Below are 14,911 nucleotides of genomic sequence, written 5' to 3'. Positions count from 1 at the left end.
TAAGAGCCAGTGCCCAAGAATCAATGACCAAGACCTGGGAAGCTCTGCAGAGGGACAGGTAATAGGAAAGCAAACCCTGAGTTCCCCTCTGCTTTCAGACCTGGCTTAAGATCAGGGGAACAAAGTCTGATTGAAGCCACTGGTCCAGGGGGTTGAGGTTGGCATTACCTGACAGCAGGAGACAGGAAGGACGTTCAGAAGAAGGGGGACCCAGCCTTCTTATGGCAGGCAGCCGGACAAGGGTCACCAGCAGGGAGGGGGCAGGGGAGGGACACTACCTTAAAGGGAAAGGCCTGTTTTACCTAGGCTTCCTTGCTTCTTTCTCCCCACTACCTCCTGGGGACTCACAGCTTTCCCAAATACCCAGCTGCTGACTACTTTCCTTTCCCCCAAAAGCAAAGAGAAGTCCACTGCAGAGTGGTAACATTTATTTAGGAGGGCGGCATGGGAATGAGACCCTCGTATCACACACACACAAGAAATAGAAGGCAGACTGTCATTTCTAGAGACGGCTCTGAATCCCAGGGGACAGGCTGGACAAGGCAGGTATGGCCTTGGGGAAGGGGGATAAGGCCACTGCCAACCCACCTCTCCAGGGAAGTTTAGTGGCTAAAATATGGCTACCCCACCTCCCCATTGCCAAAGCCAGCAGTCCAGCAGAAGGCCATCTTGTCCTGCAGCAGAGACAAGACACCTGGGTTGTGGTTGGTAGCAGAAGGGAAACATGTCTTGCTATCTTTTGCTGCTTCTGCGGGTTTCTTTGCCGTTGCTGACAGGATTGTTGGAAGGGCCAGCAGGTGTGTGGTTGGGTTGGCTTCGGGTGATCCGGGTGCTGGGAGGGTGGGAAGGAGCATGAGGGGGGTGGGGTCCACCACCAGGACCTGGTGGGGTGCTCAGTCCATTCCCATTCTGGTTCTCAGAAGCTAGAGGTAGGAGAAGAAACACAGAATTAGAGAATGAAGGTAGGACAAGATCCTGCCTAGAAAGCCTCACACTTTACTGTGAACCTATGCACAGGAATGCCAACTGAAGCAAACACAAAAACAAGGTGAGTTGTGAGGATGAACAGGGTCATTTTAGAAGTTGTTACCTAGATCTTGGTATGACATTCTTCTCTTATTCATCTCTGTATCATTGGGAGTCAGAACAAGAATTATCTGTCCAGTTAAATGTCCCCTGACCAAAGGTGGCAGAAAACTGGAGAAGCACATGAAGGAAAAGCCAGGAAGAAGTTTCCAAGTTAAAAGCTACGGAGAGGGGAGAAGGGAGTTGGGCCTGTAAGTCAGTGGTGTCAGAACATGCAGCAGGCATCTGGGTTAAATCCCCAGCATTGCCAAAATTCTTTTATTTATTTTTTTTGTCGACCATGGGTTTGAGCTCTGGGCCTGGGCACTGTCCCTGAGATTTTGAGCTCAAGGCTGGGCACTGTCATACCCCTGGAGCCAAAGCACCACTTCTGGTTTTCTAGTGGAGATAAGAATCTCACAGTCTTTAGTGCCTCGGCTGGCTTTGAACAGCAATCCTCAGATCTCAGCCTCCTGAGTAGCTAGGATTACAGGCCTGAGCCATCACACCCAGACAAAAAAAATTTCTTTTTAAACGAGGATCTTTATATTTATTTTGTTTTATGGGAGCAAATAAAATTTCATTGATACTTTTTTTTTTCTTTTTAATTTTAAAGAAGTACTTTTGGGGGGCCAGGAGTTTGGCCTAGTGGTTAAAGTGCTTGCCTAGCATGCACGAAGATCCAGGTTCGATTCCTTGGTACCACATATATAGAAAAAGCTGGAAGTGGTGCTGAGGCTCAAGTGGTAGAGTTCTAGCCTTGAGAAAATCCAAGAACAATGCTCCGGCCCTGAGCTCAAGCCCAGGACTGGCAAAAAAAAAAAAAAAAAAAAAAAAGAAGTACTTTTAGGGACAGGAGTTTGGCCTAGTGGTACAGTGCTTGCCTAACATGCACGAAGACCCAGGTTCAATTCCTGGGTACCACATACATAGAAAAAGCTGGAAATGATGCGGTGACAGCTCCAGTGGAAGAGCTGTAGCCTCGAGAAAGCTCAAGGACAGTGCTCAGGCCCTGAGTTCAAGCCCCAGGACTGGCAAGAAAAAAGAAAAACAGAAGAAAGAAAGAAAGAAAGAAAGAAAGAAAGAAAGAAAGAAAGAAAGAAAGAAAGAAAGAAAGACAGACAGACTTTTGTTTGTTTTGGTGCCAGTTCGGGGCTTAAACTCAAGGCCTAGGTGCTGTGCCTAAGAATATTTTTACTCAAGGCTAGAGCTCTTCCACTCGAACCACAGTTTCATTAATAGCTCTTTTAGTAGATAAGTGGAGATAAGTGTCTGACATACATTCCCGCCTGTATTTGAACTGAGCTGGATTTGAACTGCAATCCTCAGCTCTCAGCTTCCTGAGTAGCTATGATTACAGGCATGAGCTCCTGGAGCCCAGAACTAACATCGCTATTTTCAATTAGAAACACAGGGGCTGCTTTTCTCTGGCGGAATTCAATGGTGACCGTAGGTAGCATTATTGAGGGCTCTCTACAGAGCAAGGGAGACTAGTAGAAGATATTCCCACTTATTCATCTTTAACAATGTTTCAGTCAGTAACTGCCACATTTGATAGGGGTCCTGTAAGATTAGAATGAAACTGCCTCCATCCTCCTATTGCCTGGCAACATTGTAGCCATGGTAATGTTGTAGTACAATGTATCACTAATGTGTCTGTTTTGAAACTGTTTATCCAGTTCAGCCAGACACAAACTGCTAGTTATATAAAAGTATAGCATATACAACTGTGTCTTACATATATTTGATAATAAATGATTGTTACCTATTTATGTATTTACATATATATATATATACATGTTTACAGATATGTATATACACACATTTGTATGCTAAGTTTGCATTCAGTGACTTGTGCTTAGTAGGTAGGGCTCTATCATTTGAACTCCACCCTAGTCTGCACTACATTTTTGTTATTGTTGTTATTTTAGAGGGTATCCCTTCTATTTACTAAAAAAGATAGGTTATTGAGGAGCAACTCCATGTTTCTCATTGCCTCTGAAGGCCTTCCAGTGGGACAAGAAAAAAAAATTGTCCCTAAAATTCAATTACCAATTGTCCTCTACAAGCACATACAACAAATGAATAAGAAACATGTATGGCATAAAAACATTGATTTTGAGTTTTACCAACCATTGACTCCTGTATACCCACTTTTTATTTTTTTAAGTTTTTATTATTATTATTATTATTATTATTATTATTATTATTATTATTATTGCCAGTCCTAGGGCTTAAACTCAGAGCCTGAACACTGTCCTCGGGCTTTCTCGAAGCTAGAGCTCTACCACTTGAGCCACAGCACCACTTCTGCCTTTTTCTATGTATGTGGTACTCAGGAATTGAATCTAGGTCTTCTTTGTGTATGCTAGGCAAGCACTCTACCACTAGGCCAAACTCCTGGCCCCTACTCACCTTTTTCTAATCCTGACCCTGCGTAAGCCTAGGCTAATGTGTCCCTGTGTCTTATTTATTTATTTATTTATTTTTTGCCAGTCCTGGGCTTGAGCTCAGGGCCTGAGCACTGTCCTTGGACTTTCTCAAGGCTAGAGCTCTACCACTTGAGCCTCAGAGCACCACTTCTGGCTTTTTTCTATGTATGTGGTACCGAGGAATCGAACCTGGGTCTTCGTGCATGCTAGGCAAGCACTTTACCCACTAGGGCAAACTCCTGGCCCCTGTATTCCTGTTCTTGAGAGGAAGTACCAAAAGGGTACTACAGCTTATTAGTGACAGAAACAGGTTTCCAGATCTTTTCACAACAGAGACTTGCAAAAGGCATCAACAGTAAGAATCCAGTGGAGGAGAAGAATATCCTAAGGTAAATGAATCTTTCCAGGATGGGGTGAGTGAGGGAACAAGCAGGGTCATGGATAGAAGGAAATGTACCTGGAGAGGTGGCAGGGGCTCCGGTGGTAGCCTGGGGGGCCGTAGGGCTGCTGTCATTCTGCACCTGAAGGCACAGATTACATATTGAGATCCTGTTTCCCACCACACCTGGCCTGTCCACTTTCTCTCCCTTCAGGCTAGAAGACTCACCGCTTTGTTGGGTGCTTGCTGGTTGCTATACTCTGGGTTAGGCTCACTGAAGTTGGGAACCTCCGAATAAACCATACAGAATCTGCAAAGGAAGAAAGCCAAAGTCTGGGACTCATTCTTTGGATCACTGCTAGAGGCCTCAGAAAAACCCAGGCACAGGGCAGGATCTGCACACTCTTGGGCTGCCTCCTGGCAAACCTAACTCCCCCTCCCACACTGCTTCGGGCTACCACTGCTTGATCTCCGCTCCTAAACGCACTTACTCTCCAATCTTCTGCAGATCACCCCCACGGCCAGTGTACAGTGTGAGGCAACCTTTGAACACTGAAGCATACCTGTGGGGTTTAAACAACAACAAAAAATGGAGCGGGGAGGGAGACAAGATTGAGTCTTCAGAAGAATTTTAGGGACTTGAAACTCCTCCCTTCTTTGTTGCTGCCCTTGGACAGCGGAGATTCTATAGCTGCTTACCCTTTGGTGAGTCGGATAATGTCCCCAGGCTGGATCAAATTGCCCACGTCGTCCCAGACAGAGATATTGATGCTGCCCGTTTTGTCTGCTACTTTGCAAGTTCGAACCTCGTGCCCGTCCTTTGTCTTGGTCACTCGACCTGAAGAGAACAGAGAAACAGGAGAAGATGAATGGAGTGGTTGATGACAGTAGGAATGAGATCTAGATTTGACTGAGGTAGTCCATGTACAGAGCGCGAAGCCCAAGTTCAAGTGTGCGTGGGGGGGGGTCGACAGAGGAGGGGCCAGCACCATGGAGAGGGCCCTGAGTGGAAAAAGGCCTGCGTGGGCACTAGAAGACTGTTCTCTCCACTGCAATCCCTGTATCGTAGTCTGAAATGAGTGAAGCATGTCTCTGGAAGCACCCTGCCATCCTTGGAACAAGAATGCAGATATTCTCCCCTACCACCCTCTCCCCTCACTCCTCCCTGTACCAGCATAGCCACCTGTCTCCAGCACAATGAAGATAAGGTTCAGATTCTTGAGCCCGGGCTTGATATCCTTCACAAAGGTCTCCGTCGTCATGCTGCCCAAGACTTGGCTCCTTTCTGGAAAGGGGAACAGGAGTTGAAGACTCAAGGCTTGGAGATCTTGCCCACCCATGCTTCATTTCCCAAGGCCTGGCTATCCACGACACCCCGGCTGGGATCAGGCCGTCTCCAACCTCGAATCCTTCGACCAAGTTAGAAGCGGACTTCCCTGGGGGCCTCGCATTTTTAGATCAGAACTTGGGGGCCTCTGGATGGGATGTCTGGGGGCTCGGAGGCCCTCTACCGGGATGCTTTCCGTCTCCCGCACCCGGGAAGCCGACGGAGAACGAGCGGAGGGAAACTGGTGCAGAGCCGCGGCATGCAATTTTACTCTCCAAACCTTCCCGAACCCTCATCCGGACAACCCGGGACTCGGTCCATCCCTGCCCCCATTCAGAGACCACCACCCACCCAGCCAGCAGGTCGGACTCTGCACGCTGCCGAGCCGCCCGCAGGGGGAGCCACAGGTCCCGCCGCCGCCGGATGCTGCCCGCTGGAGCGCGGGAGTGCGGACATTTCCGGAAGTTTTTCTCGGACTGAGGTCCACTGGCCAATCAGCACTGCCCTGAGCCCCACCGCCTGCACCCAGCCAGCCAATCGGGGCTCTGGGATTCACGCGCCGCGAAGGGGGCGGATTTCAGATATTAAAGGAACCCGGGAGATGCTCAGCGCCACCGGAGGAAGGAGGCACCACCAGGGGGCGCCCAAAGCTCCAAGTGCTCTTTACTTGGCTTGACCGTGGGATTTGGGCTCTGATTTTTTTTTTTCTTAATAAGTAGTGACCACAATGAGGGGGGGGGGGAGAGATCAAAGCTTGGGATTTCAGAGGAAATACAGTTTGAATCCCAGCCAGAGCTTCACTTCTCTGGACAAATCTTAACTCTGTAATTCTACTTTACAAATGGGGGAAAAAATGGAACTCATAAAAAAAGCAGTGCCTAGGACACGGTAGCCACTTATTAGTAATATCAGTTTCTTCTTCCTCTCCATTGTATTAACCATCATCTGAATTCCTGACTAGAGGTCTTCATCACTGATTTGCTAGCTAACGTTCAGTGAGGCCTTTTGGGACAAGTGGCATTCACATCCGAGCGGGACAGTAGGGCAGACTCACCTCCCTTTGGAAAGAAATGGAAACTAAGACATAAAGAACAAACCTAAGAGCCTGGAGTTTAGCCTAGTGGTAGAGTGCTTGCCTAGCATGCACTCAAGACCAGGGTTCAATTCCTTGGTAACACATACATAGAAAAAAGCCAGAAGTGGTGCTGAGGCTCAAGTGGTAGAGCTCTAGCCTTGAGAAAGTGCTCAGGCCCTGAGTTCATGGCCCAGGACTGGCAAACCTAATTAATTCGAAAGGCTCTTGTTCTTGCTTTTTATTTCATAAGGTCCGAGTTTTATGAAGGACTGAAAAAGGGGCCTGAAGCTTTAGTTCTCTTTGAGACCTGTCATACGTGATTGGAGGTACGGTTCAACTGGTAGATTGCTTGCCTAGCAAGGGTACTGAGTTCAAACTCCAGTTGCGCGGGCGCGCGCGCACACACACACACACACACACACACACACACACACACCCCTAAACCAATTACATGAAGACACACTAATGTGCATTATCATTTGCTTAGCGAATATCCATAATGAACACTACGTAACAGCAGATTAGTCTTACGAGGTGATGTAATTGTAATGTCTTAGCTTGTTTAATTAATCCCTTACTTTTACCATAGAGCTCTTTAGGCTCCATCATGACTTCCCTCGGAACCCAGGTGATTTCCAGCCCACATTCCCACCAAGGTGCTGAGACCTAAAGAAAGCAACTCAAAACCTAGGAAGAGGCGGGGAGCATGACCTAATGGTAGAGTGCTTGCCTAGCATGCACGAAGACCAGCGTTCGACTCCTCGGTACCACACACATAGAAAAGGCTGGAAATGGTGCTGTGGCTCCAGTGATAGAGCTCTAGCCTTGAGAAAGTCCAAGGACAGTGCTCAGGCCCTGAGTTCAAACTCCAAGGCTGGCAAAACAAACAAACAAAAACCTAGTAGGAAAAAGGTCTCTCTTCTCTCTCCTTAGTGGTTTCAGGGCACTCTCTGAGTGTTTGGAGAGCCAACGTGGATGAGGCAGGAGAGTGGCTGGGCGGAGGCGGATGACCGTGGGACATCCCAGATGAAAGCTTTGCAGTGAGACACTCCTCCACTCCCACGGCCGCCTAGTTAACTGCAGTATGCATTCCCATGACTCTGAGTCACACAACTGGGAGGCCTGGAGAAGCCGACCACGGCTTTGGAGAGGTCTGGAAGAAGGCGGGTCCCATGGCAGGCCAGCTGCCTAGCGATCTGGCCCCGCTCCTGAAGGACACAAGACCTGTACGCCCCTCCCAAACGTCGCGGTGGCAAGGCATCCAACCCCACGCTGGCCCGGGCCTTTCACGCCGGGCAAGAACAGAGAGCAGTCCCTCCCAATGGCTGTGAAGTCCTGGACTCGACCAAAAGAACTTCCGGTCTAGAGGGGAGGCCCGGCTAGCCTCTGAGCCTCCTCATTGGCTGTTCGTGGCTTCCCAGTCCCGGCCAGGTTAAACAAAGAGGCGGGGCCTCGTGACGAGTTTCCGCCGGGTTGCGCAGCAGCAGTGGGCGGGGAGAAGGATCCGTCAGACTCGGCTACGAGTGGTCCGAACCTTCTTCCCCTTCCTTCCCTTTCCCCCTTCCCCTCACAGGAAAGGCTGGGACCCGGCACCCGGGCCGTCCGGGGGCCGCCGCTGCCTCAGCTCCAGCCAGGCCTGGGTACGTGGAATCCGGGGCGGTGCGTACTGCGCCGGCGCGAGCTTCTACCTCGGGGAGGGTGTGGGAGAGGAGGGGGCGAGGTCCCGCGGACGGGGGGGCGCGGGGCGCGGGATGTGCATGCTGGGGGTCCGCAGAAGGGGTATGGTCAGGACGGAAGATGGAGGGAGCGGTGCTGGGAAAGAGTTGGGAGGTGAGAAGGGGCTCTGAGGGCTGGATGGTTGGGAAGGGTCCTCGGAGTGGGAGATGACGTGCGGGAGGGGCCTGGGGCTGGTCACCCGAGCGGGCAGGAGCACACCCCGGGAACAACGTGGGGGTTAAGCCGGCTGTGATCGACGGGCTTGGAGATGACCAGGGGAACATTTGGGAGCCCGTTTCTGCAAAGGACGGTGGAACCTGAACCTCCGCCCCCGAAAGAGCCCTGGCTTGGCTCCTCTCCCATGTCTTGTCTTTTGGCAGCCTTGTCTCCCTCTCTTTCATTCCTTCCCCTCTCTTTTCCCCTCCCACTCCCACCCCCACCCCCGTGAAGGAATCTCACATTCCTCACATCCTTGGCCTTGGCTCGCAGCTTCACACATCCCAAAGTCTGCCCCACCAGATGCAGAGAGATTGGGGAGTGCGCAGAAGGGGAGCAGAAAAAAGGGTGAGAAACCCCTTTAAGACATGTCACTCTTTAAGAAACGGACTTCCTATCTCCTATTAGCAAATGCAGCTGTCAGGGAGGTCACTGTTCTTGGAGACCTCCCTGTGACAGTCTCATCTCTTTGGAAGGTGGTTCTAGAGTCTGACCAGAAGGCAGGAGCCAGATGGTTTTTCTGGCTGTTAATCTTTCCCAAAGAAAGAATGGGGTGGACTAGTGGTAGGGGATATGGAGGGTGCAAGTGTAATTACCCTGTGTGTCCCATCAACTTTGTGGCTAGGCTTGGCTCCCAGTAGAGTATGTTATGTGAGTGTGTGTATGCACATGCGCACACACCTCCTGGGACTTGAATTCAGGGCCTGAACACTGTTCATTAGTTTTTCCACTCAAGCCTGGTATACTATCACTTGAACTATTATCTCATCTGAGTTATCATTTCTGGCTTTTCTGTGCTTAATTGGAGTCATAAGGGTCTCATGGACTCTTTTGAACCTCCATGCCTTTGAACCATGCACAATCCTCCTGAGTAGCTAGGATTACAGCACAGGGCAAGTTTTAGTAAGTGATTATAAATTTATTTTGCCATTGTGTTACAATGTGTTTCGCTCCCTTGATCCTGTTACGATGATCTTAACTGAGGATAGCCATGTTAAATACAGTTTCACATTTATTATCTCATTTGATTTGCAGGACAATATATAAAGTAGGCCAGTATCAATTTGTTTGACAATTGGAGAAATTGAAAACCACAGAAGGGTTCCATGGCTTGTCTAAAGTTGTCTAGTTGGTTAGGGGCAGAGCTAGGACTAGAATCCAAGCCTTCCCACTCTAGCCTCTTCGTTCAATCGGAAGAACCTTGAAGTAGGGTTGTTTTTCTTAGTGTGGGCAGCTATTTGCTGAGTCTGGATTTATCACTAGGAGACTGAGCATAGCCAACAGTATTGGTTCCTGGAAGCATTTCTTCAGGTACAGGTGCACGTGCCTTAAAGTTGGGCAATGGGGCGTTGTCCAAATGAAGGAAGCATTATATGTCTCTATTATGAGTGGGAAAGGAAGAAATAATGGGGGAGAAATATCAGGCTCCTGCCTACTGCTGAACCACATGGAAGAGAAAAGGCTTTGTGCCTTTATCTCACTGAGTAGCTTAAAATATATGCTGAATGGCTGGACAGCAGTGGTTCACATCTGTAATCCTAGACACTCAGGAGGATGAGATTTGTGGATCATGGCTTGAAGCCAGCCGAGGCAGGAAAGTTCATAAGATTCTTATCACTAACCAGCAAAAAGTTGGAAGTGGAACTGCAGTTCAAATAGTAGACCAGCAGCCTTGAGTAAGAGCTAAGGGATAGCACCCAGAGCTTGAGTTCGAGCCTCAGAAATGCTGAACATGTGGTGGTTAATGAACATGTACCAGACTGAGGAGATAAAAGGTCTTTATGTTTGTTTGGATTTTAATGGTCTTTGTGATTATGTGTAAAAGTCATTAGTATCCCATTTTATTCTAACAAAGTCTTTAGAAATAGACTCATACTGGTGAGGAAAGACTTAGTTGCTGTTTTTCCATATGTAGTTGAATCTGTTTTATCCAAAGCCTTGTCTTCCTCTTGTAGGAAAATCAAGAGTCTCATCAACTCAGTTCTACTGCTCTCTAGCCTTTTTAGATGCTTACTTAAAAATAATTTCTTGCTGGGTATTGTGGCTCAAGCCTGTAATCCTGGCTACTCAGGAGGCTGAGATCTGAGGATTGCGGTTCAAAGCCAGCCTGGGCACTAAAGTCCATGAGACTCTCATCTCCAATTAGCCACTAGAAAACCAGAAGTAGCACTGTGGCTCAAGGAGTAGGGTGGTAGCCTTGAGCTGAAGAGCTCAAGGACAATGCCCAGGCTCAGAGTTCAAGCCCTAAGACCAACAAACAACAACAAAAAATAATAATTTCTTTAGGGCTGGGAGTGTGGCCTAGTGGTAGCATGCTCACTTAGCACACATGAAACCCTAGATTCAACTCCCTAGTACCACATACGTAGAAAAAGCCAGAAGTGGCACTGTGTTTCAAGTGGCAGAGTGCTAGCCTTGGACAAAAAGTGTTCAAGGACAGTGCCCATTCCCTGAGATCAAGCCCTAGGACTGGCAAAATGATAATAATAATGATTATTTCTTTATTGCTTTTCTTTTAAGCCAAACCTAATCTCAGAAATATTTCCTGATTTAAGAAAATTGTGGGGCCAGGAGTTTGGCCTAGTGGTAGAGTGCTTGCCTAGCATGCACGAAGACCTGGGTTCAATTCCTCGGTACCACATACATAGAAAAAAGCCAGAAATGGTGCTGAGGCTCAAGTGGTAGAGCTCTAGCCTTGAGAAAGTCCAAGGACAGTGCTCAGGCCCTGAGCTCAAGCCCATGACTGGCAAAAAAAAAAAAAAGAAAGAAAGAAAGAAAATTGTGTCTATACCAAATTCTTTAGCATCTCCCTATTAAATAATGTTTTCTAGTTAGAGAGTAGAACCAGAATTCTTTTCATGAGTTAGTGGTATATCTTTGTAGCCTCTGCTGGCCTGATCTCTTGCTTTTCCTGCCTCAACTTCTTGGGTGAGATTATAGGCATGAACACTCCTGACTCCAGAATTCAATTTAAGTGAAATAAATGCTCAAATGGTTTTATGCCAGCCTGATTGGAAAATGTCAAGTGAGAGGACTGAGGTCCTGAGTTCAATCCTGACCAGCAGGGGAAAGAAAAACAATGTAAATGAAATGATTTATGTGAAAGCACACTGGAGTTATTAAAGCATCATAATATACAAGTAAGTTATGGATTTATCTAGCCACCAACTTGGAGTCATGGAATCATTGATATTAGTTGTTATATGTGCATATGTACCCAGTGCAATCCTTTTTTTTTTTTTGTCGGTCATGTGGCTTGGACTTTGGGCCTGGGCACTGTCCCTGAGCTCTTCAGCTCAAGGCTACCATCCTACTCCTTGAGTCACAGCCCCACTTCCTGTTTTCTAGTGATTAATTGGAGATAAGAGTCTCAGGTCCTTTTGTGCCTGGGCTGGCTTTGAATTGTGATCCTCAGTTCTCAGCCTCCTGAGTAGTTAGGGTTACAGGCGTGAGCCACTGAGCCCAGCCCCAGCCCCACCCCCACTTTTTTTTTTTTTTTTTTTTTTGCCAGTCCTGGGCTTGAGCTCACAGCCTGAGTACTGTCCTTGGACTTTCTCAAGGCTAAAGCTCTACCACCACTTCTGACTTTTTTCTATGTATGTGGTACCAAGAAATCGAACCCGGGTCTTCGTGCATGCTAGGCAAGTACTCTACCACTAGGCCAAACTCCTGGCCCCACTTTTTTTTTTTTAAGTGCTGCTCCTGGGGCTTGAACTCAGGCACTCTCCTGGACACGCTCCCTGGACATGCCCATAGCTAGTGTGCTACCACTTGAACCACAGCTCTACTTATGTGTTTTTTTTTTTTAATTTAAATTTTTATCTTTGAACTGCTCTCCTCTGCCTTTGTGCTCCTTCCTTCCCCCTCTCAGCTATATTTGACTCTATTGGACTGTGTATGTCCACCAGATTCCTTAGCCAGTATTTCCAGGATAGTTCTGTATGCTTCACACTGGAACCTTCAGTCCTTAAAGGAGCTGGCACATTCTCCTCAACTGGTCACCCACTCACCAGATCTGACTGTCCAGTCTCACCTCCAAGTAGAGAGCAGTTCCCTGACTCACCTTTCTCTTCCTTGTTCCTATTTATAGAGTGCTCCTGATTGTGACATCACATCCATCCCTTGGCAATGGAACTTGTCAGTAGGAAGGAAGACTCTGTTGGTGAATAGCAACAAGATGGGTTTCTTGGAGCATCTCTTGAATGGCACTGAGTGGAGGCATCAGGGGGTTGGAGCCTTGTAAATAGGGAACCTGCCCCCCACCGTTTGGAAGGTAAAGAGCTTTAGCTTGGAACCCCATTCTAGGTGTCACTTCTTTTTCTGTCCTAGAAAACCTGATTCTTAAAACACCTTTTGAGAGTTTTTTATTGTTGTTAAATAGAGTTAAAGTACTGTTACTGATAAGCTACTAGAGTAAAGCACCCTTTTGAAATGTGCTTTGATTCACTCAAAGACCTAAGTGCCACAACTGACAACAGAAGTCTTAGGATTGGTTCAAATGATGCAGAAAGCTTTCTGAGATTAATCCTTACTACTGTTTATTGAATACTTACGTCTTACTAATTATTTTATTCTTTTATATTTTGGTGTACAGGGGTTTAAACTCAGGGCCTTGCAATTGAGTCACAGATCCACTTTTGGCTTTTTGGTACTTAAATGGAGATAAGAGTCTCATGGACTTTCATCCAGGGCCAGTTTGATCTTCAGATCTCAGCTTACTGAGTAGCTAGGATTACAAGATAGAGCCACTGGTGCTTGGCTGCTCTGGTTATTTTTGAGATAGTGTTATTATTTTACAATAGCCTGCTTGAATTGTGATCCTATTTACACTTCCTTCTATTAGTACATAAATAAAATAACCAGAGGAAGCACAGGCTCTGAGTCCCAGCCCCAGTACTGGGAGGAGTGGAGAATTCCCTGTGAGAAATTCAGAAATGCATTACTTCTCACATATTGATACCCCTTCTCATGTTTTTGTCCCCATTTCTCTTCCTGCACCCCCTCCTAATTATACCATAGCATTCTAGAAATAAGTAAGACCATAGAGACTTACCCTTCCATCTCGCAAATGAGAACACAGGTTGTTCCTTTATTTTTTTGTTTTGCTGATTCTGGGGCTTCAACTTGGCCTGGGTGCTGTCCCTGAACTACTTTTGCTCAAGGCTAATGCTCAGTCCTCAGATCTCAGCCTCCTGAGTAGCTAGAAATACAGGTATGAGTCACCCGTGCCTGGCTTGTTCCTTAGCTTTTTTGCTCAAGGCTGGTACTCTACCAATTGAGCTGTTGGGTTTTTGGTGGTTAATTGAAGATAAGTCTCACAGACTTTGTCCGGGCTTACTTTGAACAATGATCCCTTAGATCTCAGCCTTCTGAGTAGCATGAACCAACACCGCCTGGTGGAAATTGAGTTCTTTAGAGGGGAAGTGATTTCATCTAAGGATTCTATTGATTAAATAAAAACAGCCACTTCCCTTTACCTAATTAGTTGAAAGAGTGGCCTAAAAGGCAACAAGATGAAGTTGTGGTACCATTGGCTCATGCCTGTAATTCTTGCTACTCAAGGTGAAGTCAGGGACCTTTTATAATAGAGTTGACACCTAATTTAACTTATTTGTTTTACATTCCTAGTTATGGACTCATAGAACTTGCAGAACACTTTAGATCTTATGTAAATCCAGGGTGTTTCATATCATACAGAGTAAGGAAGTAGGTTAAGTAACTTGCCTGAGGTCATGTCATTTGGTCTCATTTGGCCAGTGGTGTAGCTAGAACTATGGTTCAAATTCTTGTTATTAATTTTCATTTCTTTTTCCTTTCTTTTCCTGTCCTTTGTGTATATGTATGCATGCTGGTCCTCAGGCTTGAGCTCCAGGCCTGGCTACTGGCTTTTGCTCAAGGATTGTACTCTACCACTTGAGCCATATATCCACTTCTGGCCTTTTTTTTTTTTTTTTACTTTTATTTTTGGTGCTTAATTAGAGATAAGAGTCTCACCAACCTTCTTGCTCAGACTGCCTTTGATCCATGATCCTCACATCTCAGTCTCCTGAGTAGCTATAATTATAGGAGTGGGCAACCAGCACTCAGCCCTTCCTTTCTTTCCTTGGTCTGATATCCCCTGTGCCATCCCTCCTCTCTCTCTATTCTTTCCCTTCTTCCTTCCTTCTCTTCCTTTTCCTTCTGCGACAGCATTATCTCTATGTTGCTAAATCTAGGCTACAGCTCCTTGTCTCAGGCAGTCTTCCTGACTCAGCTTCCTATGTGTTGGAACTACACATAACCAGATCTAAGAATCTCAGGCCAGGGCTGGGAGTTTGGCCTAGTGATAGAGTACTTGCTTAGCATACACGAAGACCCAGGTTTGATTCCTTGGTACCCCATACAGAGAAAAAGCTGAAAGTGGCATTGTTGATCAAGTAGCAGAGCACCAGCTTTGAGCCCAGACCCTGAGTTCAAGCCCCAGGACTACAGGGAAAAAAAAAAAAAAGGGAATCTCAAGCCAGGTTCCAGTGGCTCAAAATTGTAATAGTAGCTACTGAGTAGGCCAAGATCTGGGGATTGCAGTTCAAAGCCAGTCTAGGCAGAAAAGTCCCTATGAAACTCTTGTGTTTTATTGTTGGGTAATGTATAGAGGGGTCATAGTTGCATTATCAGGTAATGTGTATATTACTTCTCAAACCTTGATACCCCTTCTCATGTTT

General features: G+C 46.9%; 2 protein-coding genes across 8 annotated transcripts in view; one reads left to right on the top strand and one right to left on the bottom strand.

The window, feature by feature from the left end:
• Positions 1-411: 411 nt before the first annotated feature.
• Nabp2 (nucleic acid binding protein 2) lies at positions 412-12,290 on the bottom strand. Of its 3 annotated transcripts, none has more exons than XM_090327282.1 (7): positions 12,221-12,290; positions 5,060-5,161; positions 4,576-4,714; positions 4,368-4,439; positions 4,105-4,186; positions 3,955-4,018; positions 412-923 (listed from the first exon to the last, which is right to left on the bottom strand). In XM_090327282.1, exons 2-7 carry the CDS (start codon positions 5,136-5,138, stop codon positions 733-735), a joined length of 627 nt encoding a protein of 208 aa, XP_090183408.1. In that variant the 5' UTR covers positions 5,139-5,161; positions 12,221-12,290; the 3' UTR covers positions 412-732. The 3 variants fall into 3 exon arrangements, with proteins under 3 accessions (XP_090183408.1, XP_090183409.1, XP_090183407.1); XM_090327283.1 differs by lacking the exon at positions 12,221-12,290 and adding an exon at positions 5,555-5,667; XM_090327281.1 differs by lacking the exon at positions 12,221-12,290 and adding an exon at positions 5,412-5,491.
• Rnf41 (ring finger protein 41) overlaps positions 7,759-14,911 on the top strand; it is a 24,494-nt gene continuing 17,341 nt past the window's right edge. For 2 of the 5 annotated variants that reach the window (XM_090327280.1, XM_090327276.1), the window contains exons 1-2: positions 7,760-7,918; positions 12,301-12,483. The gene's annotated coding sequence lies outside the window, so the exon portion shown is untranslated. Of the gene's footprint in view, positions 7,938-8,444; positions 8,559-12,300; positions 12,484-14,911 lie in introns of all 5 variants that reach the window. The other 3 variants (XM_090327277.1, XM_090327279.1, XM_090327278.1) reach the window with 3 other exon arrangements.

The sequence above is a fragment of the Megascapheus bottae genome, chromosome 2 (genome assembly GCF_031878675.1).
Source record: "Megascapheus bottae isolate mThoBot1 chromosome 2, mThoBot2.hap1, whole genome shotgun sequence".
In the NCBI taxonomy this organism is placed as follows: Eukaryota; Metazoa; Chordata; class Mammalia; order Rodentia; family Geomyidae; genus Megascapheus; species Megascapheus bottae.
This window is presented reverse-complemented; position numbering and strand designations above follow the sequence as displayed.